This window comes from Pseudorasbora parva, chromosome 24 (assembly GCF_024679245.1).
Source record: "Pseudorasbora parva isolate DD20220531a chromosome 24, ASM2467924v1, whole genome shotgun sequence".
Lineage (NCBI taxonomy): Eukaryota > Metazoa > Chordata > Actinopteri > Cypriniformes > Gobionidae > Pseudorasbora > Pseudorasbora parva.
In genome coordinates this window covers 9,207,684-9,234,669 of record NC_090195.1, presented here as the reverse complement: position 1 = coordinate 9,234,669, position 26,986 = coordinate 9,207,684, and the positions used below count along the sequence as shown (strand labels likewise).

General features: G+C 37.2%; 3 protein-coding genes across 7 annotated transcripts in view; 1 reads left to right on the top strand and 2 right to left on the bottom strand.

The window, feature by feature from the left end:
- LOC137063640 (glycogen debranching enzyme-like) overlaps positions 1–4,587 on the bottom strand; it is a 33,284-nt gene extending 28,697 nt beyond the window's left edge. For 2 of the 3 annotated variants that reach the window (XM_067434894.1, XM_067434895.1), the window contains exons 1-5: positions 4,540–4,587; positions 3,727–3,833; positions 2,142–2,352; positions 1,894–2,063; positions 1,166–1,369 (exon numbers count right to left, since the gene is read on the bottom strand). In XM_067434894.1, coding sequence (XP_067290995.1) covers positions 1,166–1,369; positions 1,894–2,063; positions 2,142–2,352; positions 3,727–3,808 — 667 coding nt within the window. In that variant the 5' untranslated portion in view covers positions 3,809–3,833; positions 4,540–4,587. Of the gene's footprint in view, positions 1–1,165; positions 1,370–1,893; positions 2,064–2,141; positions 2,363–3,726; positions 3,834–4,539 lie in introns of those variants that run through there. The other variant, XM_067434896.1, reaches the window with a different exon arrangement.
- Positions 2,280–18,421, top strand: frrs1b (ferric-chelate reductase 1b). 3 transcript variants are annotated; one of them, XM_067434900.1, is made up of 16 exons: positions 2,280–2,417; positions 7,069–7,267; positions 7,379–7,530; positions 7,628–7,722; positions 8,154–8,301; positions 8,440–8,622; positions 10,201–10,299; positions 11,459–11,609; positions 11,691–11,804; positions 12,880–12,995; positions 13,075–13,161; positions 13,809–13,906; positions 16,830–16,888; positions 17,153–17,296; positions 17,514–17,614; positions 17,688–18,421. In XM_067434900.1, exons 2-16 carry the CDS (start codon positions 7,081–7,083, stop codon positions 17,778–17,780), a joined length of 1,827 nt encoding a protein of 608 aa, XP_067291001.1. In that variant the 5' UTR covers positions 2,280–2,417; positions 7,069–7,080; the 3' UTR covers positions 17,781–18,421. The 3 variants fall into 3 exon arrangements, with proteins under 3 accessions (XP_067291001.1, XP_067291000.1, XP_067291002.1); XM_067434899.1 differs by lacking the exon at positions 2,280–2,417 and adding an exon at positions 5,594–5,735; XM_067434901.1 differs by lacking the exon at positions 2,280–2,417 and adding an exon at positions 5,786–5,913.
- Positions 18,422–18,666: 245 nt separating this feature from the next.
- The window catches only part of palmdb (palmdelphin b), a 36,554-nt gene continuing 28,234 nt past the window's right edge, over positions 18,667–26,986 (bottom strand). Inside the window, exons 6-8 of the mRNA XM_067434897.1 lie at positions 20,514–22,581; positions 20,293–20,381; positions 18,667–19,516 (exon numbers count right to left, since the gene is read on the bottom strand). Coding sequence (XP_067290998.1) covers positions 19,433–19,516; positions 20,293–20,381; positions 20,514–22,581 — 2,241 coding nt within the window. The 3' untranslated portion in view covers positions 18,667–19,432. The remainder of the gene's footprint in view (positions 19,517–20,292; positions 20,382–20,513; positions 22,582–26,986) is intronic.

The following is a 26,986-nucleotide window of genomic DNA, read 5'->3' as shown; positions in this document are numbered from 1 at the left end:
GCTGTCCATTGAACTTTCTATTCAAAAAATTATATTCAAAAATTCTATAGAATCCTGAAAAATAACATGTAACCACTATCATGGTTTCCACAACATTTTTAAGCAGCACAACTGTTTTCAACACAGATAATAATCATAAATGTTTCTTGATTATGAAATCCTCATATGAGAATAATTAGTGAAGGATCATGTGACACTGAAGACTGGAGTAATGATGATAAATACAGCTTTGATCACAGGAATAAATTACTATATATTCACATAGGAAAAAAGCTGTTTTAATTTGTAATAATGTTTCAAAATATTACTTTTTTAACTATTTTTCATTACATAAATGCAGCCTTGGTGAGCAGAAGATACTAAACATTAATCACATGATAGCCTACTTTATTGTCAATAAATAGCCTACATCGAGATGACTTGAAAAACACACATAAAGCATATATTGTCGCAATCGTCTGATTGTCGTCGTCACGTTTAATCTCTCATAACGATTGTTTTCCTTCAGCAGCGTGACTGGGTATTACGAATCCACTATTGGACTTTCTGTGTGAGCGCCCTCCTCATATTAGGAATCGAAAAAAATTACAGGTCATGCATAGATTATTTTTTGTCTCTGAATTTAAATCTTGATGTATTCACATTGGTTTCTATGTAAATACACTTGCCCGTGACCTCAAGAAGCGCGCTATAAACCGAGGTTAGAGAAGGCTGTTTTTAGTGTCCCTGTTAACTTGGCCGTCGCCGCGCAGGGTAACGCCGGATCGAATCCCGCTCGGAGCGGGTCGACTAGGATCGGTAAGACCCAGTAAAAGTGCGGGGGACGAAAATACATTTTATTAAAAGTGAGGGGGACATGTCCCCCGCGTCCCCCGCGTAATCTACGCCCATGATTACACACATGAAGCAGAGGGCAACATGAAATATTAGAATGCCACTAAGAACTGGGTGGCCAACATAAATCCTTCTACAGTGTGACTGAAAGGTCAAAAATCTCAACCATTGTGCCACAGATGTGACCAGCTTTCATCTACTCTCTGATTGCTGCAATTGATATATAAATAGCCCAACCACTTCTAAGTCTGCTGTGTCATCCTTCAGAGGTGACATTGCTATTCCAATTATATAAATAGCCAAAGATGAAGTGCTGGAAGTTTCTCAGTACCTGTGTGGTTGTACACCACGTCTGTGATGCAAATCACATTCCACTCTTTCTTGAGTTTCTCCGTCAGGTTGCCCACATCCATCCAGGTGTAGTTCTTGCCAGGTGGGGAGAAATCGGGGTTCAGCTCTAGCTGATCAGCTATGGAGTAGCATGACCGTGATAAGCCTAGTTTCTGCAGAGGTGTGAAGTGGATCATATTGTAACCTAAACATTAAAGAAAAGATTAGTGAAAATAATTGGTGGTTCATCTAATTCAAATGAATAGTGCTTTTTGTACCTTGCATTGCTAAACATGGCTAAAACATGGCTTGTTAGTTGTCAGCAGTGCAAAAGTGCCAGTGTGTTGCTATATGATTGGGTGTTTTGGCTGGTTGCTTGGGTGTTTCTATGGTGTTCAGAGTGGTTGCTAGATGGTTACTTACTGGGAAACAAAGTCTACCCTCAGTTCTCTATTAGATTTTGGACTCCTATTGTTTTGGTTACTCATGCAATGTAAACATATGGGGGGGTTTATCGTCTTTTTTTTTAAAGTCTAATATTTAAAAGAAGAACACCCAGCATGGAGTCTTCATCATTTAAGGTATCATTCATCAATAGCACAAATGGTGGGGGTCAAAAACATTTGAAGGGGCTTCAGATTTTTTTTCTTTTTTTTTGCTGGACTCAAGTAATATTGCAATACCAAACTCATAAATGAGTTTCAATAGACACTGATAAATGATTCATACCAGTTTCCTTGGCCACTCTGAGTCTGTCTTGCCATTCATCGAGATGTCCCAGACACTTTGCCAAGTAAGTCTGAATTGTGATGCAATCCAGAGGCAGGATCTTTCTCTCATGGCCGACACGCAACACCGGATCCACAACAATGTAGCCACCTCCGGTTCTTCTCTCATTCCTGCATACACAATATGGTAACATCTTTTAATTTATACAGCAGTTAGAAACTGACAATATTCTAAGAATTCTCACTCACCCACACCCAAAGTAATACTGATAAGACCCTGCTATCTCCAGGTCCAGTGTGCAGTACTTGTCTGAGTCATCCTCTCTGCCACTGGGGTTCACCCACTCCAGCTGACGGAAGCTGGAGCCAATGAACTTCTTGCCCGGTGCTGGGTAGTCGGTGTGGACATTCACATTCTTGCCCTGCAGGGTCGGGCCCAGGCGGAACTGAAGCTCAAAGCCTAAGATCATTTAAATGCGAGTCGCATGAGAAAACAACAGGAGGAGATGCACAACCAATAACCCTGTAAGTCTGAAACCTTCCTAAATAGTGCATTTTTCAATCGATGGTCCTAAAATAATAAATTATTAGAGTAATGAAACTTAATATCAACTAGCTGAGTTTTTAATACAAAAAACACAATACAAAACTTTACAGATAATGTGTAATTTATATTTTAGAACAAAACATTAAAATCCCTTCAAGTAGACTTCAAGATCTTATTTCACTCATAAATCTTTAATTGAAGCCACGGGTTGTTTATTCATGTTTTGTTTGGTGTACAATTTGATAAACTTAACTTATGCATTTTTAGAGACATACAATTCATAAAGCCTTCCCGTTGTCTTTAAACTAAAAGATGAGAATGTTTGTGTTTATCAGTGTGTTAAAATTTCATTAAATATAATGGATATTTAAATTATATTTTAAAATGAATTATATTTGGAATATTTTATCTACATTTTACTGAATGTGCTATGTTGTGTGTTTAACAATAAAAAATTAAACTGACCACGGATTTATGCAAAAGCATATAAACAATAAAAATTACAATAAAAACGGCCTTATATTTTATCTTACATTTTATTGATATTGCCATTTTTTCTATGACTAATTTCTAACAGCTAACAGCATGCTTGGAAAATCCAATTAAAAAAGGGGTCTGTTTTAATCCATATTTACTGAAAATGGTGATATAATTTAAAAAAAAAATAATGATCTGCTGTAGAACAAAACATGAAAATCGAGTAGACTAAGATTTTATTTTACTCATAAAAATATATTTAAGCTATTTTACAAATTCCAGAGGGAGCACATGGCTCAAAAATGATAATGCTAAAAAGAGTTTCAGGTTTATGGTTGCATAATAGTACTGCTTCACAGTGTGTAGTAAGCAGTATGATTCTATTAGTAGTATTCTATTCTGTAATTAGCGACAATCTGACATTTGCATACAATAGTAAGCTATATTTACATTATCTACACTGCAAAACCTGTGAGCACCACAGCAAATGGGATAGAACACCAGCACATTCCTCCGCTATATATAGCAGGCAGCTTTTTGAATGTGATATTCGGTGCTCATGCACCACGAGTAACACGTAAATCTATCCAAAGCTTCTCCAGTGGTCCAATGTCTTGAGTTGCAGAGAGTAATAAATTAAGAGAAATAACAGGGATAGAATAATTTATGCATCAAGAACAGAATTCTAAATTCTAAATAATAGAATAAATCTATAAAAGAATAAAATAAACATCATGACAGCACAGCCAGTGATGACATAAATGAAAATATTTGCATTCGCAAAGCACAACTTATGAGAAGAAGACCTACCTTGCTCCAAGCGAAATAGAGTGCGCTCCAGTCTCTCCATGTCATTCAGGAGAAGCACTCGGGTCTGTTGGCCACGGAACATGTTGGCGGTGCTTTTTTAGGATGCCCTTTAAACATAGGAGAGGTTACCTCTGGTTTTCCAAGTGTGTGGGCTATCATACAATAACAATGATCAACATGTGAACGATCTGTTGCAATTGATATAGGCAAGTGGGGGACTTGGAAATTTTTGACAGTTTCTCAACAATATTTGAATTAAAGAATCTGACCTACTGACCTAACCTGAAGCAATAGCATATGGATACAATGATGACAGGACCGACAGATAGACAACAGATAGACAGACAGACAGACAGACAGACAGACAGACAGACAGATAGACAGATAGATAGATAGATAGATAGATAGATAGATAGATAGATAGATAGATAGATAGATAGATAGATAGATAGATAGATAGATAGATAAAGATAGATATTGCATAAAGGCATTCCTAGTTCATGACAACAAAAAGATGAAATAATTGTTTGTAGATCATTTTATATTGCAAAGATTTAGAAACCTTTAAAAGATAACTTGTACAAATTGTATCTGAAACATTTCATAAACATTAAATTTAGCTAATAATGTATTTCCATGTGAGATATGCTCAGAGAGATATTAAAACAACCAAGAATATAACTTATCTTGACACATGAGGGCTCTTATTTTCCACATTTTATAATACATAGCATGCATTTCATGCATTTTTTTTTTTTTTAAATATTACAATAAGGTGCAATAATTGAAATTAACTAATAAAAGTTTCATTACCAGCAACAGACTCCTCACCGGTGTGTCAACCGATGTTGGTCATAGAGCAGACCTTATGCATCTAATAAGGTCATGCATCTGAGGTGACATGACCTTTCAATGACCCTAAATATAGCCAGTACCTTTCGAGTTGCATGCCACTGGTTACATCAGGAAGAACATGCGCTGTCCATTCAGCACATAGGTGTACTATAATCTATAAATGACTAGTGTAATGTTCTTCATGAATAATGTATATTAATATTGAATTCTTTATTATCGTTTATTATTATTATTACTAGTGTATTTCAGTCATATCACACAAGCAGAGGTGGACAGTAGTGAAGTAAAAACTTTCTACTCAAGTAAATTTTTCAAGTATATACTTTATCAGTGTTTTTCTGTGGAAAACTTCACTCAGTTCCAAAACATAATATATAATGCAATACTTTTCACTGCAACTACTTTTTTCCCCCCTTTAATAATAAATTTCAATAAAAATGTAGTACTTTCTTACTTTTACTCAATGAAAACTTGTACTTGTCAAGTTATTTAAACAATTACATTGAGTAAAACTAAGTATACAGTACTAAATGTGTTATGTAATAAAGTTTTAAATGATATTCAATATGGAACGTAGTGCAGTAATAAGTATGACAGTATGCTTTAATGTCAATAAAATATTTTATATTAAATAAAATAAATATATTTAATATTATTTCATTTAAAAATGTTGTGAAGTAAGAGTTTTCCAAAGAAGAAAAGTATAGTATAGGCAATTGACTTATAAGCAGAGTAAAAATACTCCATTACTTTCCGCCTCTGCACCTATGCTCTGCACACGAGCACGAGGATACAACACGACTTGGATTAAGTTACCTGAGCCTGAGGCGGAAGGCCATTCAGTATTACAGAACTCCTGTTCTTGTGATATTGCTTAAATTAAAATTACTACTAGCTACTACTACTTGGCTTGAGTTCACACACACGAAAAAAATGCTCCTCCTCAGGAACACGTCAATTGTTTGTCATTCATATTAGCCCCACCCACATGTCGTTGGTTGGGATGGGAGAATCTTGGAGCACGGCATTCAACCAATCAAACGCCTCCTCGCAAAAGACCGCCCATACCTTTTGCGCGTGCACATGCATCTCACGCACGATTGTGATTTTTTTTACGTGATAGTGTGATGGTAATTTATTTTAAATGAATGGAGGTAAGCACATGAACTTGTTTTATCGTTCCGTCAGCAGTTTGTTGTACTTGTCTGTCTATTTGGCTGCTCGTTTTCTTTTTTACACATGCGCGCAGACGTCTTGTCAACTAGGAAGTAGCTGCTGCAGTTACAGTGTAAAGGGGAATGTGGCTGCTATATTTGTGCACAGTTTAAAGAGGTCAAATTTTCCCACCTTGCTTTTTACTAACGTTTTTGTTTTATCTATCTGTATATGTAGATGTCGTTAGCCTGACGAAAGATACAGAAATATGACCTTGACCCATCACATTAACACTTGACTTTAACTAAATCAATCATATCTCTCTCTCTCTCTCTCTCTCTCTCTCTCTCTCTCTCTCTCTCTCTCTCTCTCTCTCTCTCTCTCTCTCTCTCGCTAATTCATATCATATATATATAGTGTTGGGCAGGATACTTTCGAAATGTATTTAGTTACAGAATACATGCACAAAAATGTATTTTGTATTGGATTACTTCCACATTGAATTGCATTTTATAAAGTGTATGAATGCGGCCATCAAATCCTGCTTACTAAACAGGCAGGTGCACCGCTAAAGGGGGAGTTAGGAGAAGGTAAAGCTTATTTCTGCAAAATCCACTCACGAACCGCTCATGTTCACCCGCATAAATCCCGATCCGACAATTTCTCTGGCTATAGCCTACTTGTTGTATATATTTTTTTTATTAAAACTATGTTGAATATAAAAAGGGAACAGCATGACTCATGCATGAGGAAGATTGGACACCTAGTGTCGGAAGACTTGGTGATGATTTTGAACACTTAAGATTTTGTTTTGTAGAAAACCTTATAATTAATTTTAATTTGAATCAATGTTACATCAACCAATTTCCTGTATGTAAAAAATAATTAGCAAATAGGCCTATATATAACACACACACACACACACACACACACACACACACACACACACACACACACACATATTTATGTATTGCAGATCAGTGTCTGTGTGTTGAAACTCTGCAGTCTTTTAGTGCTGATCTGTAGTCAGTAACAGTCACAGTCCCCCAGCTTATCTTTTTTTTCCAGGTTTTTTTCCTGATTAGACAACAGGCCTTTTTTTTTGAAAAACTTTTGTAATGTACAGCTGACTATATTTTTATCATTGAATCATGGACATTATATATTTTGCTCACTCAAAGTACAATTATTATGTTTTTTTTTTTGCAGATGCATCTTGATGATACTTGATACTTTTACCTATTCCATGACACTGCCACCTATTTCATCTACGTATGGATTGCTTGACAAATAATAGTTTGGGATTCACACAGTATTATCCATTTATTTCAGGTTCTTGTGAAGATGAGGATTGTATTGCTGCTGTTCCCAGTATGTTTAGAGACAGTATTTTGCTACAGTAATGGAAATGTTAAAGAGGCTTGTGGGGACATGACACCCCAACATGATCCCAATGTTCCCAGCACCAAAGATCCACCATTCATCATCACAACAAACACATCCCAATTCAGGCCTGCAGATGAAATCAAAGGTAGGAGTACTGAATTAGTATACTTAACTTGTCATGTTAAAGCTTCTCAAATCTTGCACTGAATTTATTTATTTTTTTTACAGTATAATTGTTTTTTTTTCATATTTGCAGTGACATTAGCAATGGCATTTTCAGGGACCAAACAGTACTTCAAAGGATTCCTCATAGAAGCCAGGAATGCTGGGAATCTCAGAGAAATAGTTGGATCATTTAAGTTAATAAATTCTCAAATTTCTCAGCTTCTTCAGTGTGACAATAAAGCGGTCAGTGAGTTTTTTTATTATTATTTTTTTTAACATGATTTATTTATTGACCTAAAAAGATGAAATACTTAAAATACTGTATTTTCAAAATTCACAGAACTCTGCTGTGAGTCATACCAGTGATTCCCATAAGACCGAGGTCCAGGTTATCTGGGTAGCACCACCTGACTCTCCTTCCAGTGTGCAGTTTCTGTAAGTTTTCAAATCCCATTTCTACCCACCTTCTAGTTACACATGAAAGTGAAACAGAAGTTGCGATAGTCTTTTCTTCCCTGTTGTGATGTATATCCAAGTGAGATGGCTTGTCGGACAATAAAAAATGTAGGGCGGGACTTGATTTTGAATTGATTGGATGGTTAGATTGTTGGTTTGCTATTGGTCGATCTCATATAAGTGACAGGTTGTTCCACTCTCACACCATTAAACACATCATCAGAGAAGAGATGTCGCTGTGAGCTGGAGGGGAAGTTATTTTGATGAAAGACCTGAATTTAAAACAAATAGATGTGCACGGATACATCACTTATAATAGATACTACAATAATACATACAAAAATAAGATTCGGCAATTTGGATTTCATGGTGACTTTAATATGGGTTGATTTCTTTCTCTCTTTTTTCAGGTTAACAGTTGCCCGAGGCTATAAGGAATATTGGGTGAAGATTCCAGGCCCAGTGGTGTCCCAATATGGTGTCGTTCCTCCACCACAAACTACCTTTGGGGGTTCCATTGGTGCCAAAACCACAGCTTTCTCAACACTGTCACGTTCAGTGAGTCAAAACACTGCTTAAGTCACTGAAGTATCAGTTTACACACTGTCATCACTTTGGGAGCATTTTAGCCTCAGAATAATTGAAATATGTAAATAATACTAATGAATGATAAATACTATTCTCTTCTATTTTCAGTTCACCTCTGAGGGCTGTGGAATCAGGAAATCATGTCTGAGAGATCCACAGGGCTGTGACCCACAAAATGACACGGCGTGTCACTTCCTGTCCTTTAGGACTGAGGGGAATAGCGTGATGTTTGAGCTCAGCGGACCTTCAAATGGTTATGTGTCCTTTGCCTTATCACTGGACAAATGGATGGTAATCTAGACAGACACTTTAAATAATTTACATTCATATGTCACATCTTATTGTACAGCATATGTTACTTTGACCTTTTGTAGCATGGTACACTCTGATCCCTGATAAGTATTCTAAGTGTGAAATCAGGGTTATAATCTTTAACTTAGACTAAAATATATATTTAAAAAAAATACACATTTCCATTGTATTTTATAACAAGTAGCCATGGCAACATTTCTAATTTTAGTTTAGTTTAACTTGTACTAAAATAACTTTATAAAATATATATATAGGCTTTTTTTTTCAAACAAAAAAATGACTAAAACTTTAAAGGGGTGTGAAACACTCAGTTTCAGTCAATCTCATGTCAATCTTGAGTACCTATAGAGTAGTATTGCATCTTTCATATCTCCGAAAAGTCTTTAGTTTTATTATATTTGTAAAAGAAATATGGGCTGTACCGAGTCTTTCCGGAAAAAAACGAGCGCCTGGAGGCGTATCGTGTGGGCGGAGCTAAAGAATGACGAATGCAAAGCAGTGACGTCCTCAAGCGTGGAGAAACCCTTGCTATCGATCTCAGCTAATAGATATGATCCAGAATCTAATTCGGAGGCTGAAATAGAAACAGCAACAGCAGGACGTCCGTCTCTGTGGTATGTACTGTATTTAGTGGCCTGTCAACATTTGTCTTTACTCTCAGTTTATGAGGACATGATTCGGTTTATGGACTATTGTATGTGACCAAACCTTAGTAGCAAGCAAAACGGTTTTGCACGTCAGACTAGTGTAACGAAGCATGCGGAATGACGAAGCACGCGATCATGTCGTTTACTGATGTTTACGCAACGATAAGCAACAGCACAGACATTTGAAGCAGTTTTACTCACTGGCTGCTTCCAAAGCAGGACCGAACCTTTATCGCTGGGACGGCTCCGTCAAAAACACACTTCTTGGAGTGTGGAGATCCACTTTGCGATGCGACTGAAGCATTTCTGCGTTCAAATCGGTTCAAATGCAGCGCTGCCTTCCCGGAATGCTGTGCTGAAGCGTTGAAGTCGCTTAATGTCAAAGTGGAGGAATGAAGTGGAGCGCGGCGCGGACTATAACCGACATTAGTGTTCACGGATGACTGGATCTGCAGCTGAGAGAGTGTTTACGGCCGTGCATTTCCTCTCTCGCTCTAGTCACGCGCGTGCGCGCACCCTACCGGGAGAAGAGCCCATACGGCCCATACAAGGACCTTCCGTTCTATTAATGTCAAGTAGACCCATACTCGGAAAAAAACTCTCCGAAACTTGTGAGAAACCGGAAGGAGTATTTTTAACACAGAAATACTCCATCAAACGTCCAACATTAGTTTTTGAAACTTTGTCTATGTTTAGGATGGGAATCCAAGTCTTTAACAGTGTAAAAAGCTCAGTATGCATGAAACAACATTTCTCCCCACTTTAACTAAAATTAAAATTGTAATATGTATAAAAACTATAATAGTATATCATTGATAATGAAATTACACGGTGCAGAACATTGTTATTATGCCTTTGAATTACTCGCATATCTTTGCATAAATAATAGCAAATGTGTTGTGCATTTCAGGGGAACGATGATGTCTACCTGTGTATTAGAAACACTGACGGAGTTGACATCAAGGCTGCGTTTGTTTCTGGACGGACTCACCCAGAAATCTCTTCAGAGGTACTTGCATTGATTGAACAGTGAAAATGTCTAACAAACAGCACACTCTGATTTAAGTGAGAAATGATTTACAAAGGGCTATTGACTTGTTAGAAAAATAATGCACAACCGAGGTGGTTCCCTGATTTCAATTATTCAGCATATATTACGGCTTCCACACTTCACAACCTTGTTAATGATGTTTTAATGTTAAAGTCATTTGTCAGGTTTTTGCCTCTGTTGCTGATTCTATTGATTATTTTTGAGGTGGTAATGGAGGCTTGACTAACGCATTTCTATCTGAGTGAAACGGCTTCTCGAACAAGAACAAATGAAGGGCAGAACTTGATATTGTCCATCAAGAATTGATTGGATTGTTGTGGTTTTCTATAGGCCTTTATCACAGTCCGCGTGACATCACATCCTGCATTTTTTTCAATGGACAGTTGCCAGTTTTGAGAAGAAAATAAAACAAATTTAGTTGATCTTAACAATAAACGTCATTATTTAAAACCGTGTATCTGAACTTGCGTGAAGTGGCGCGTTTGTGTAAGAAAAATATCTATGTTTAAAACTTTATAAATTAAAATAACTAGCAAGTCGACTTGCACTAAGACTTGATGCGATGTATAGTAGCATCGAAAGCTTTGACACCTCTCACGGATAGTGCTGGGCAGCAAACTCAAGCCCTCCTTCTCTTATATTGAAATTCCTCTTCCATTCTCTTTAAAAATTCTCGTTTTTGACTTCTAATTTATGACCTGTGCTTTGTTTTGCCTCTATTCTCTGCGCTTCTGCGTTTGTCAATACAAATGTGTCAAGGGTTACTCTTTGCCTTGCGTACGCCATGCGTACTTTCGTACCACTGACCACCGTAAGCTAGTTATTTTAGTCTGTAAAGTTTTAAATATGGATGTTTTTCTTACACAAACGCACCACTTTGCTTCAGAAGGCCTTTATTAACCCTGAAGCCATGTGGAGCAGTTATATGATGGATATATGCACTTTTATGGACTTTACTAAATGATATATGGACTTAAATAAAGATTGAATAAATGATAACAGGAATCTGACATTTGTTTTTAAATGATTCCTTTAAAAACATGTTAAAACAAAGACAAAAAAACAATATATTATTATGAATTTACTCTCTAGTCTTTGTACTCATATTTATTCCTAGAACATTCTGAAAGACGCAGCTTGGAGACTATCAGACGGAGTGATTCAGTGTAGCTTCCGCAGAGACATTCACATCCCACCTGGCAATGCGAACCGGTTCATCTTGGACCAGATGTACTACCTCTTCATGGCACATGGTCGAGCTGAAAAAGGTGAGAGGTTGTTTTTTTGTTTTGTTTCTTAGTTTATTTTTTGTGGGCAGTAATATCAAAGAAATTACTGTCTCTCTCCAGGGCTAACTCATCGACATGACCGTCAACCTCTGATTTCTACCTATCAGACGGTCATAACGGGACCCCCTGAGGATCTAACTGGTTCTCGATCGCCCTTGCTCATCAAATATCATGGTGATGTTTAATAACAAAACTCTGCATATCAGTAAGCTATACAATGCATTTTAAGGCTTTTCACCTTTTTATTTACATTGAAAAATATTTGGGTGGTGGACACTTTTGAATTTTTAGTTTGAATTGTTATACAAATCTCTAAGGCTTGTTAATTGAAATAAAATAAAACATAAATATTAGAAGGAAAATTAAACGTAAATGAAAATTATTACCTTCTCTGATTAAATTTCTATCTAATTTCTTTCTCAGATAAATGTAAATTCTCTCTCTGTCTGATAGAAAATTCTTGGCAACTAACTAAAATAAGCTGAAATGTTACTAAAAACAAATAAAAGTGACAAAAGCACATAATTAAATATTAAAAAGCCTATTCAAAATATTAATAAAGTTGCACTGTGTAGATTTTAGCAGCATCTAGTGGTGAGGTTGTGAATTGCAATCACCCACCACTCATCCCTCCCTTTCTAATCACATAGAGAAGCTACGGTGGCCAACACAGGACAAAGATGTCGTCGTTGGAGAGACCACAGAGTGAATAGCGATCTGTAGAACAGTTTGTGCATTTAGGGCTACTGTAGAAACATGGCGGCCAAAAATAGTGATATCACTTGAAGGGATCCAGTGGTGTATGTAGATAGCTCATTTTAAGGTAATAAAAACATAACGCTTCATTAATAAAGGTGTTTATACACCACTGAAAACAGTTATATCTATTATAATGCATTTCTGTCAATAGAGCTTCATAAATACTACACACTGCACCTTTAAGTACTATAATAGTAAATAAATAATACTTAAATGACACTGATTTGGGCACGTTACAAATGATTTCTATTTAAAAATAAATGCAACAAGGTAAATATAAAAATAAAAGCTGATACAAAACATTATTAAGTAATAGTTTTTAAATAATGCTAAAATGAAACTGTTTTGGGGTCTTGGGGAAGTAAACATCAAAATAACAAACACCTAAAATACCCTAGTAAACGCATAGTGACAAAAATCTAAAAGTTGTAAAGATAACATCTGGTTTCTGTTGACTGTTCTGTAACTCACTATCTGTTTGTATACATAGGGGCTTTAATGCTGATCGCTTGGATGTCGACAGTCAGTGCCGGTGTCATCATGGCACGATACTTCAAACCTGATTGGCCTGAAATGAATATTTTGGGGCAGAAGGTTTGGTTTCAGGTAGGAGATTGTTTGCTAAAATGAAGATTTCCGAACATTTTCAAATGTGAATCATCTTCAGGGCTTTTCGTTTCCACAGTTACACCGAATGCTGATGGCCCTCACAGTTCTGCTCACCTTGGTTGGCTTTGTTTTGCCTTTTATATACAGAGGAGGCTGGAGCAAGGTAACACACACACACACGCACACAGACACAGACGTCTGCCTATGAGTAATGCTCATGCTTTAACAGTGTGTCATATTTTCACTCTCTTTATCACACACCTCTGACTGTTCAACAGTGTTGCCAATGTGTCAAACCCACATGCTGTCTGCTCAGAATAAAAAAGAGCCAATGAATGTACCATATTCATCAGCAGTGACCCACCATGTGGCATCTTTTTGGCTCGTTTATGAAAAACATACCCACTTTTCTTTAGGGATTAATCAAGAACAGTGTTGATCAAGTGTCTTATTAAGTCTGCAAGTGCTGGCTTATTTGAGCCTCAAGCTGACACATGTATCCATCCGTAAGGCTGGGCATGAGGGACACATTTGTGACTCACCAGGGGCATCTGTGACATCCCTCATGCCAAGTATCTGTCCGAGCTTCTGTCATTTCCTTTGTATGACCAGCTGAGGGCGCCCTGTTCCATGGCAACGGTTGTCAAACCCGCCCCCACACAAAATAATACCCATCAACCTTGTACTTTGGCAGCCTGTGAAAAGCTCCCTGTCGTTACTGATTTCTTCATGGAGTTTGTCTAATCAAAGTTTGTTGACAATATTATCTTTATGAATAGACAGTTCTAATATGTAATGTATTGTCCCCAGCGGGCAGGCATACACCCCTATTTGGGCTGTGTCGTCATGGCACTCGCTGTCATCCAGCCTGTCATGGCACTTTTCAGACCAGCGCCAGACGCCTCCAGGTAAATCCTGGAAACAGGAAAGCTGCATAATACAGCCAGAAAATACTATTAGCATGCAATGCAGTGTGTACTGTGTACTGCATACTGTTTTTATTTTATTTTAAAGTATATTGGATAAAAAATTTACCCAAACTGGCAAATGTAGTGAGTCATCTGGGGTTTCTATGCATACACAGTATACATGCTGTGCGAATAATGGTATGAAAAATATGGTAGTGTAGCATTGTAAACAAACACTGTTTTTATAATGGTTTATGACATTTCATCCAGTACACACTTCCATTCCAAAAACTGGGGTCGGTAAGAAGTTTAATAAATAGGTTATAATAGCTTATTTCTCTGGATTTAAGATATAATGTAAGTCAACAAAATATATAAGGATTTCAAAAATCTTACAATATTGTGCCTTTAAGGACACATTAAATAAAGTGTGACGAGTAAAGACATTTATAATGTGACAGAAGATTTCTATTTCAAATAAAATAGACGACAACACCGACAAGACAACAACATTTTGGGTGCCTAAAAATGCTAACTTTTTACTCGTCATACGCTGCAACGCCAGTCTCTGGGTAACACGCGCACATCAGTAAGTGGAAGTGAATTTTTTATTACAGTTTGTAAAGTTTTAAATATGGGAAGCCAGATCTTTGAAGAGCCAGGACCTTTTTTTACTATAACTCTGACTGTACTTGTCTAAAAGTATAATGCCATATACACCTAGGATGGCTTGAGGGTGAATAAATCATGAGATAATTACTATTGCTATAAGCATATCGTTCTTGTGTCAACATACCCTAAAATTATTTCTGAAGGTAACAGTGAAGACTGGAGCTGCTAAAAGCTCCAGCCTTGGTGAGCAAAAGAAAACATTAAAGGTGTCATGAACTGGCTTTTTTATTTTTTTTATACTGTTGTCTGAGGTCAACTAATGATGTTTGTGTGGTTTTTACATTAAAAAACATCATAACTAATAAGTAATAGGCTTTAGGTTTTAAGGCTCTCTCTCCTGAACGGTGGGTTTTAATGGGCGTGCCACACTGGAGACTTGGAACTAAACGCCCACAGCTAGGATTGGATAAGATTTGCATATTGAATGAGCTTCAGCTCCCCTGTCAGTTCATGTGAGGGATTGTTTTGAAAGCATTTTTGTATTACTTGGCCCGCCTCACCGGTGGATATAAGCACAAACCACACATGTGAACGCGCCCTTCAGATATCGTAGATCAAGAAAGGAATGTTATATTCACTATTTAAGATTCACCGGCCTGCCGACGGGCTTCCGTTTTGGTAGCCCGTCTCGAAAACAAAGCCCCGTTTTGATAGCTCTTACCAACGGGCTTTCCTAACCCTAGGAGTCTGATCCCAAATCGCAATGAACCAACAAAAAAATTAATCTCCAGCCTGTAACAGCGTGCTAAGGTAACAATGCAATTCTATCACATATAAAGAAAAATATGTTTTACTCACGTAAGTGTGTTGCACAATTCCTGTCAGACCCAATATAGAAGGCACTGCATTGTGTTTTAATCTCAATATATCTGCAAATCCAGCTCGACCTGACACTTGTTTTCAAGCGATTCCGCAGTGAAATGAAGCGAACACGCGAATAATGTCTTCCCCACATGAGCTAGAACTTCATTAAAAATAAATAAATAACAGACATTTCTAATATTAGGATCCGAAGAAAGCTTATGCAGCGACTGTGTTCTTCCACAACCAGGAATAGCGCAATATCTTGCTATCTTCTTCGGCATGTTTATTGCTGCTGGCTAGCATGATCCGAACAGCTCCACGAGTTACTGAACTACAAGACGCCCATACACCGTAAAAAAATATGGACGACTCGACATCATCCGTTTCCGCTTGGTAGATTTGAAGCTTTTAGGCGGCCTGCACGGCGCGCACATCTTGGGCAGTAGCGATTTCGGGACCGGAGTTGCGCAGTAGAGCGCAGGAAGTAGAGCAGGAAGTACAGCTGCGATATCAAAAGCCCGCCCACACTCTCGCAGATGCAGAACAATTAATTATGTTGGTGTGAAATAAACAGTTGTGGAAATGTAGAAATTAAAGCTAAAGCTCCAATCTGCTCCCAAAAATTTCGAAAAAAGTCAGTTAGTGCCTCAGTGACAACTTCCCTCAGAGAAGACGTCAGTCTCAGCTGTCAATCATGACGTCACACCCCCCGTTTTATAGCATCAAATAACTAACTCAAACTAAACTTATTTTTAAAACGAACACTTGAAATGAAATCATCGTGATGATAACTGCCTTCAGTGACATAAACTAATTTTGGGGAAAAATATTTGAAGTGTAATTTTATTATTTAGTTTGCCTCGCGTCCATTGGAAAACACAGAGGGGTGGCTATACTGGGACCGGCCACCGGGGGGCGATCGAGGCGCGAAAGCTTCAGTAAATGAGAGGGAGACTGCAGGCTTGGTTTCGCCACACAATGACGTCAGGATAAAGCACACGATTGTTTTCTGGGCCAGGTGTCTATAAAAGCTTTTCTTTGACTAACAATCAAGTTTCATCTCTGAAACGTACAGGATAATCTTATATTACCATGAACTTTTATATATCAAAAGCTCAAGGAAAAGTTGATTTCTCAATTCATCACCCCTTAAAAAAATCTTACCAACCCCAAATTTTGTGAATGGCAGTGTACAATACCATCCTGAACAATATACTAAGCTTCTGAATGGTCTGTCAAGAAATACACTATTTTATATAAATGTTAAAAACAGTATGTATACTGCAAATAGTATGCAATTCCTATAAACAGGGCTTTCTGAGTTGTCTGTCAGGGTCTATACCATTTTAGCAACTGTGTAGATCGCTTGGGAAATAGTTTAATATTAAATGTGATTTGAAATGGTCACCTTTGAAATGTCTGTCTTTTCTGTAAAATCTGCTCTCAGGAGATACATCTTTAACTGGATGCATTTTGGAACCGGAACAATAGTTCAAATCGTGGCTGGTAAGACAGAAGTCTTGAATGTTTAATTATGTGACACAGATGTATAGCATCGACAATGTTGACAGCAGAAAGCAGCTTTGTAAGTTCAGTAAATTTGTGCAGTAAACAGTTTTGTCAAAATAAAATGTTCTAGTTTTTATCATCATAACTGATTCATTGTCATGTGTTTTGGTACTGTTATGGAGGCTAGTCATGTTATGATGCATAATATTAGCAGTACGTGTTATTCAACACTAAGAGAGCTGCGTGTGTTTCCTGATTTAGTTGTCACCATCTTCCTCGGGATCCATCAGCAAGCTCTCCTCCTGCCTGCTCCATGGTCCACAGGGGTCCTGGCGTTCATTGTGGTCTGGTTTGTACTGGCAGATTTAGTTTTGGAAGTCCATCGAAGGGGGTTTTTACCTATAGGTCAGTGAATCGCCCTCAACCCTGTGTGTTCTGTACCTGGATTCATCAGGGCTCTTTTCACTGCAGATATTTACTGTATGTTTATGATTAGTGTTTCGGCAGGAAATTGTGCTGTATGAATTTAGAAAAATGTAAAAGGTTTTATTATACTGCATTAGTAATTGACATATTGGGTTGGATGATAATCAGCTTCAGTTTTTGTGCATGTGCTTTTCAGGTAAATATTTCAAAAACGTCAAAATTTACACAGAACATATTAATTCAGACGACAAAGAGGAGATTATGTTTGTTCCTGATGAGGATGAGACTTCTAGCATGGTGAATTGAGTTTTTTCCTCATGACAAACATGTTTCATTGATGTTTTATATTAATTTTTCGTTTCTTTCCTAGGAATTTTGTTTTAAAAACATAGTCCTGGCTATTTATCTCTGTGGAAATCTGGGATGTCTGACTCTTCTCCTTTGGACCATCAGTTCAGTATGACATTCTCAGCTGTCATTTCCACGTGTAGTTTCTGGGATTTTCACTAATTGTGCCTATGTTAAAACAAGCCAAAGAATTATGGTGTAAGACTGACTTATGACAGGCCACCTGTTAAATGATTATTTAAAATTAATTTGTCTAACTTGAAATGAAACTGCTGAGGTATAAATCAATTGTCGTTGTATAGTTTTTTAGAAATCTTTGTAATTTTATTTTTATTATAAATGTTGTTTGGCTTAGCTATAAAATAATTAGTTGTAAAGAACAAATGATGCTTGTTATTTAAATGTTTCTTCCTGATTATCGGCTTTTTTAATAGAATCTGAAGAACAAATTCCGTTTGTGTTATTCGGTGACAGCGTTATTGATCATGTTTACAGATCAAGAAATTATACCGGTCTTGACACTGTGTGTAAATATGAAATAGTGTTTTTGAACACCCTATTCTGGATGTGGATTTCTGTGGATTTAAAGACTGTTACTGTTGCCTGAGATGTGAGCATTCACAACCAGTAAAGACTAATATGTCCATTCTGTACGAAGTGAATGTAGTTTGGATGAAATGGACCATTTAATGAAGGTTTTTGCACAAATGACATTGTGACAGATCTATTGCCTTTTTAAATAAAATTTTAAAAATATATATTCTCTTACTGTGTCACTGTTATTTTAGCCATTTAAGAATATGGTTACCTGTGCTGCTGGTTCTCCCTTTAAAATAATGTTTTGGTGAGTTATTTCATGTATCTTATATCATGCAAATTATTTGTGTGTGATAATCAAATTTTTGTGTGAGGAAAAAGTGTTTTCTGTGAAGTGTTAGTACATCGACAATCTGGTGTATTTGCTTGTTTAGTATAAAAACTGTTTTAATATAAAAAGACAATTGCTTTTAATTGACATTTATTTTTGAATTCTTATTTTGAGCACGTGGTTGTTCAAATGGTATGCAAAGCAAGTATTTTTTTGAGAATGTCATGGTTAGCAAGCAATACTGTTTTTATAAGCATGGCGGTTTGACAAATATGCACATTTTCTTTGGACAACAAAGCAACAGGTCATTTTTCATATAGTAGATGATTTTCCAAATAGTTGAAATGTCATCTGGATGCAGATTATTATCTTCAAAAAAATGTCCTCTATTCCTAGTGCAATCATAGCAATCAAATTCATATTCATTCTTTTAAAAAAGTCTCTCAATTATTTCCTTTTGACAAAAGATACCAAATTGATGTTTTCTGTAATATTTAACACAATACATTTATATTTTGACTTCAATTTTGTCCTAAAACCCCTTAATACTGTTTAATATTTTCATATAATTTATGGATATATATAAACATTGCCATACAAGAAAATACAATATGAATATACAGTACATATTCTCATAGACAAAACACTAAAAAATATGGTTTATAATTCTCTAGACCCCTCAACAAAGAGGAATCACAAATATGCATGAAACAGTACATTCAAATAACATTTAGGCATCTCGGCTTATGCAGATTTGTTTCTGGATCAATAACAAAGTCACACAAGCAGCAGTAGCAAGTGTATATGCTGTCACAATAAACAAACAAGTTTGAGCATTGAACATTTTCTTACGTAAAACAGCTGCAAATTGAGGATCAGTGTCCGTCTTGTGTTTTTTTTTACTCATTGTTCGCAAACTCCCCTGCCTCCCAGCGCAAAGCCATGGCACTTTTACGACGGCCTCCAGCGTAGGTTTCAAGAAACTAGTAAGAGGACAATAAAAGTGGTTTTCATTTTCAAATTTGAAAACAAATTTCAACCTTTGTGCAACAGTTTTTAACATTGAGACCATTACAGATCCTTTTAATTCCATATAGACATACACCGATTAGGCATAACATTATGATCACCTTGTGTTCCCTATTTTGCTGCCACAACAGCAAAGGACCCCTGAAGGTGTGCTGTGGTATCTGCCGCCAAGATGTTAGCAGCAGATCCTTTAAGTCCTATAAGATGCGAAGTGGGGCCCCAATGGATTGGACTTGTTTGTTCTCTGCACTGTATATTCTGAAACCTTTCTATCAGACCCAGCATTACCTTCTTGAGCAATTTGAGCTACAGTACCTCGTCTGTTTGATTGGACCACACAGGCCAGCCTTCGCTCCCCACAAGCATCAATGAGCCTTGGCCATCCATGACCCTGTCTCTGGTTCACCACTGTTCCTTCCTTGGACCACTTTTGATAGATACTGACCACTGCAGACCGGGAACACCCCACAAGAGCTGCAGTTTTGGAGATGCTCTGACTAAGTCGTCTAGCTATCACAATTTGGCCCTTATCAAACTCGCTCAAATCCTTACGCTTGCCCATTTTTTTTAACACATCAACTTGAGGACAAAATGTTCACTTGCTACCTAATATATCCGACTCACTAACAGGTACCATGATGAAGATATAATCAGAGTTATTCCCTTCACCTTTCAGTGGTCATAATGTTATGCCTGATCGGTGTATACATACACACACACACATACTTACTCGATGATCACATGACAAAGCTGAACGATCCATTCTGCATGTTTTCATTGGAGATGAAGGGGATGATTTACATTTAATTGGCACATCATCTGAAATGAAATTGATAGCCAACAATGAACAGATCTTTTCTGACAATTTTTATGATGTTTAACACTTTTAGTGATAGTCATTACTTCAGATCAATGAAATAAAAAATTCTGCCTGCCTGTGACATACAGTACCTGTAAACGATGAGCTGTCCAAGCGGTTTGGAGACATCAGAAAATGATCCTTTGAGTAAATACTGGCCCTTTGACGCTTCAGTTCCTCTTCTCGCTGCTTCACCATCTTAATCTCCTCATCAACGAGAGATATTGTACTCCTGGACCGCAGCTTAAAAAACGGGTTGTTAAGGAACATCTTCTCCTGGGTTTCCTCAGAAGCAGAATTCAAGTTGAACTCAGATGCACTTCGAATGATGAGGTTTGACGTCTCAAGAATGATGACATTAGGGATATCTTCAGGTCTCCAGTCAGCAGATTTGGAGGACACCATCTTTCCATGTCGTGGACTTGGAGGGAAAGGCTCTGGCTCAAGGATGATAACGCTGTTGGTGGCCATGTCTAGTTTCTGTGAGCTTTTGGTTGGCGAGGAGGTAATGGTGAAAGATGGCGTCTTGCTGCTGAGAGATTTGGATATACTACTCTCGTCATCCTGGTTATCAAACATCTTCATTTTGTCATCAAGTTCTTGGCTTAGTTTTCCAGGGTTAAAGCTGGCAGATCTCACCCTCATCTGTACGCAGTCACTGGAGTACGATTTTGACATTCCCCTCTCACGCCTCAGGTTCTCCTCACGCTCCGTGGTTAGGCGAATCTCTTTCTCAATTGGAGTCTCTGGGTCGTCAAACGTTGATCTGTAACTAGAGTCGTCCAGACCTGAATCCTCAGAGCAAGGGCTAAACTGGGTGTGCGCATAGTCCTCTGCAAGCATCAAGCTTTCAAGGTCCCTCTTGGGCCTGTCGATGTTGCGGACAGGCGTATACATGAAACTGTGACTTCCTTGGCAGGTGCCAGATCGAGTCGTTGGTGTGCTTGGATGGTGTGTCAGGTTTTTTGTTTGCTCTTCGATCTCTAGCCACTGTTGGCGAGCAACTTTGAAATCCACATGTTCTGTACTGACATTCTCGCTTTTCATTTCCTGAATCACACAATAATCTTTCGGCACCTTTTTGCTGGAATCGGATTTGACGGAATCAAATGAATTGCTCTTGTGGGTTGCTGAAACTCGTCCAAGATCCTCATCATCTTCGGAAATCTTGGACAACTCGTGGAACAGAGTGGTAGGATTGTAAGATATCTCTTGCGGTTCCTCATCTGGATCATTCTCTGGTTGTTCTAGCACTTCTTCTCCCACCGGAACCTCCTGCTCTTCAGTTTCCTTTACAACTTCCTCAGTATTCAGAACTTCTGTTTTTTGAATAAAAAGTTCCTGTGCGCTCAGCTCAAGGCTGTCAAGGTAGGAATCGTCGTCTTCCTTATTGATGGAGGAAGAGAAGATGCTCCTCCATTTCTCATCAGTTTCGCTGTCTGACGATGCTGCGGCTATTTCGACGTGAAGACACTCGTCTATTTCATCTGGGTCATGACAGGACTCTGTGGAGACGTCTGACAGAACTTCTTCTCGGATGAAGTGCTCAAGGATGGTTTCTTCTGGTTCCTCACATCCAAATCTTTCTAAGATATCTTCATGCGAGTCTATACCCAGTGGGTCTAACATATCTGCATCGTCAACATTATCTGGTTGAGGTGTAATGTTCTCCAGTGGTTCCTGTCTCAGCGAATCTTGTCTCTTGTGCGTGACGTCATTTTCATACACGCTCTCAGCACTTGACGGAGTGTCGGATATCGAAGAGGTAATTGACTCATTTCGATAAAGTTCTTCTTGAGTGTGGTCCAAGACAAGCACCTCTTTTGGACTGCAAAAATCTTCAAGCTCATCAGCCATGGTCTCTGTTGGAGGTAAAGCTGCTAAAATGTCAGCCACAACTTTTGTACTAATGGACTCTAGAACATCAGAATCATGACAAACTTGTTCATCTATGTTTTCTGTGTCCTTGCTCTCAGGTAACTCAGTCTCCAGGACTTCCATTTCACAGTCAATTATGTTTGCTGTGCCGGAGTTTTCACTTGTCTCCATGGTTACAGGCTCAGACAGGGACTGCAGCTCTGTATGCTCTGGATTTTCAGGATGAGAACAACCTGCAATCTCTTCCAGTCTCTCCACCTCTTCAAGCTCAACCGTAGCTCCCTGCAAAGAGAAAAAGATGACAAAGAAATTCAAAAGCAGCAAGAGAAATCTCATTTCCCTAATCACCAAAACATTCACAGCATATCAAAGCTAATTTGCACCCACTCATGTTTAGTACCGATCTTATGTAATACTAAATTTCTGAGAAAGTTTTTCAGGGCTGATTCTTATATAGGGAACTTCCTGAGCTTGAGCTGATGTTGCTGAAAGTAATATTCCTTGCAAGAGGTTGCGAGTTTGAAAAATGCTTGACTAAACTATTTAAATAAAAACACTAAAATACATTAGGAATGGGGACACATATGAATGCATTCTATATGGAGTAATTCAATTCCAGTTCTTTCATGGTTCCATTAATTATTTATTTAAATTTGAGGGGAAAAAATCTATATTATATTGTTAAAGGGATAGTTCACCCCCCCCAAAAAAAAAAAAAAAAAAAAAAACTAATTTACTCACCTTCAAGTTGTTTCAAACCAGTATGAGTTTCTTTATTGTGTTGAACACGAAAGATGTTTTGAAGAATGTTGGTAACCAGACAGCTGATGGTAGCCATTGACCTCCATAGTATTCATTTTTTCTCCATAAAATGGAAGTCAATGGGGCCTATCATTTGGTTACTCATATTCTTCAAAATATCTTATTTTGTGTTCAGAAGAAGAAATAAATTCATAAAGGTCTGGAACAATTTGAGGGTGAGTAAAAAAAATGAAAACATTTTAATTTTGGGGTGAACTATCCCTTTAACGGAACCTTCTGAAAGCAAACTGATGTGAATATCTAGTGTGAGAGGGAAGCACAGTGTCCTATTTAAAGGTGCAGTAAGAGATTTTAGAAAAGTGCTGATGAAAGTGGATCGGACCGAGCACCACAAGAAACTTAGTATCAGTATCAGGCGTGTCCACTTATAATTGAAGAGGAGAGAGATTGAACGAGAGAGATTGGAGTAAAGACTGTAGAAAGAGAGATGTCTGAGAGACATTACAAAAGAGAAAATCTCTGAGGAATATCATTGGAGAAAGAAGGGCTATGATCAGGCAATAGCTTTAGGACCCGAGTTAATATTAGAAAAGTTCCAGCACTGGAGAGACCTAACCGGGAATAACTAAAAACGGTCACAAGGTTGCGTTGTTTCTGCTCCATATGTGAGTAAATTGGTTTTGAGTGTCATTGTTTGTCTGGAGCTGCTGGCGAATAATAACTATTGTGTACTGTGTTCATTTTTGTTTTTTTGTTATTTTTGCTTCCTTGGCGTTCTTTCGTCATTTTGCTTCGCTTCTGCTATAATAAAAGAGACACTTGCATTGGGTGTCCATGCATTTTGAGCGGAGTAGCGATGAAGGGAGGGGTTAATTGTTATTGTTTTTTTGGGTTTATTTCAAATATGTGTTCAACGATTTTGAGAAATTGCATACTGCACCTTTAACATAAAGAACAACTGATAAGCACAGTATTCATAGTTAAATAACCTCATAGCTTTCCACAGACACTTTTTCAGGTAAGTAGAATTTAGATTAAACAATCACTTTTTTTTTTTATTGAGGCTGAGATGAAAAAGGGTGACAGAAGCACTGCTAAATCTCCAGCTTGCCTATGATTTTTACCCTAATCTTGAGTCTCAAGTGTTAAAAGGCACCATGTTGTTGTAATTGCACAGCACACCAAAAACCAGGTTAGTTACATTAGTTTCACTCTGCACAGAAAATCTTACCTTTTGAACTGACTCCCAGATTGCACTTTGTTATATCTGTTTAACACATTTGATAGTGTGAATGTTAATTTTAACATTCACCTGGGCTTCCCTATGTAAAATATGCAACATTTATTTCCTATATGAGGTTATTCCAGGTAGGTGAAAGCAATTGTTTACAATTGCAGCGAATTATTTCACAAAAGTGGGTTATAGTAGGCAGAAATAAGTAGACTCGTTATATAAGACTGCAGAACTGGCTCTTTTTTGCATGTCCTGCAGTTAATCAGCAGCATAGACTCTGGATCAGACCAGGAAACAAAAAAGAAGAAGAATTGACCCCCTTATAGACTGCCACTGACCACATGCATGCATATCGAGAGAGGATATTATTTGAGAATTAACATTGCATGTCGTTATTTGTCTTGTCTTGTTGATGCGCCACTGCGTTTGATCACGGCAGCGTGGTTTGTTTACATGGATTTTTCTGATCTCATTCGTACCAACTGCCAACTGCCAAAGTGATGTGTGATCTAACGCTCAAAGTCTTTCTGACAGACTAAATCAGCTGCCATGGGGATTTGAAAGGTTTTTTTTTTCTCTCTCACAACATCAAAACCACAATTACGCACTTCAATGCTGAACATAACAATATCTGTACAATGTGGAGTTTGAGCTGAAATCAAAATGCACAAACTGACTGCACCATTCATAGATTTCATAAGTTGTTTACATCACTTTGGCTTGAGGTACTTATGCCGTCTGTTCCTTGATAACTGTTTGGTGCAATTACCAGCATTGCATGAAAGTCTCCCACAATCATTGAGAACTCAAGCCGCATGCTAATGCGACCACTAAAAACAGTCAAAATTACGTGAAATTACCATCCACTTCAGTGCCTGCACATTTCACCCCAATCAAGCTACACAAAAGGCACAAAGCCTCGTGAAAATGACAAGTGGTAAAGTGTTGACTACCATAGCAGCATCCCCCTACCCGGCTCCTCCTCTAGCAGCTCAGCTTGTGAGAAAACTTCAACACTCTCGCACCCTCTCCGTCTCAGCATTTGTGTCATGACGATCTGTATTCCATAAATTATTCAGTGACAATAACATTTGCATTGAAGGCAGACGGAGGTACCAGCGTGTCCCAATACCTACCGTGAGCTTTAGAAATAGGAGCCAGAAGGAGATCATCACCACCTTGCCAAGAAAACCTTCCTGGTGAAAATCTGCATGCACTCTAGGCTTGAGTAAATATTTTGTGGATGCATGGATAGGGAGCAAACTTGCCGTGATATGGGAGTTATCGGCAGAAATGCCATTGTGAGTTGGTCTGAATCTGATGGCACTGATATTGGCATGAGTGGTCACCTCAGGGCATCTCAACTCTGATTGGCCGCTCTAGTGTTTTCACATTAACAGCTGCAGTTTGGGCTGATCGATCAATACGTGGCTTGTCAATGAGGTCATGTTTTAGATTTTCTAATGGATTTCCTTAAATGGCTCCTTTCAGGAAGTTATGTCATGGGAAATGTGCCATAGTTGGGGGAGAGATTTTACTAATAAATACAATGGAGTGCTACATATTGAACTGTTTCAGTATCTTTAAGCTGTGCGCATCATTGTGCGAGCACAGCCCATTAAAGAAGAACATTTTATGCTCAAGGTTGTTCTATTCAGAAGGAAATAATGGAGCATCACAGTGACAGGTGCTGGGGGGCCAGAGCGTAGGTGGCCATTCAGATGCAAGTGACTGGCACTGAGCCTTTGGATATGGGAAGGCGATGTTCTCGGGTGATAAAATCACTGTGTGGCATAAGAGCATTGCAAACGATGATCTCAAAGGGAGAGTTTTGTAGAGAATTATAAACATGAATGGAAAAATTACTATAATTGGAAAAATGACTGTGTTCTTTTTATGTACTAGCTACATATTGATTATTTAAAATTAACTACATTTTTGTGAAATGATTTTGTCTATTTTTTTAATACAACAAGAGAATATATATATATATATATATATATATATATATATATATATATATATATATATATATATATATATATATATATATATAGAATATATATTTTTGTATATATTTATATAATATACAAAACAACAACGAACTTCATATATTAGTTTAAACATTGACAGATACTAAAAGAAAGAATATTAAATTATATATGTATACAAAATTGCACATTATATAATTGCATTTATAAAAATATAAATAAATACACAAACACACAGGCATTGTGTATTGTAGTATAAACACATCTTTATAGAAAGTGTTCTAAAAAATGATTATACATATATGTGCCTATATTAATCCAAATGATATCTATATAGTTATAATTAAAAGGTATTATAAATATAATTATATATATATATATAAATATAATTATATATATATATATGTGTGTGTGTGTGTGTGTGTGTGTGTGTGTGTGTGTGTGTGTGTGTGTGTGTGTGTGTGTGTGTGTATAAATCATATTATTTATATAACAAACAACAAAGTTCAGATATTACGTTATACCTTGACCAAATAGTAAAATAATATTAATTAATTTATATATATATATATATATATATATATATATATATATATATATATATATATATATATATATATATATATATATAATCAAACATTGTATGAATATATTTATACAAATATGTATACATATATACAAATATTAATATACAAATATT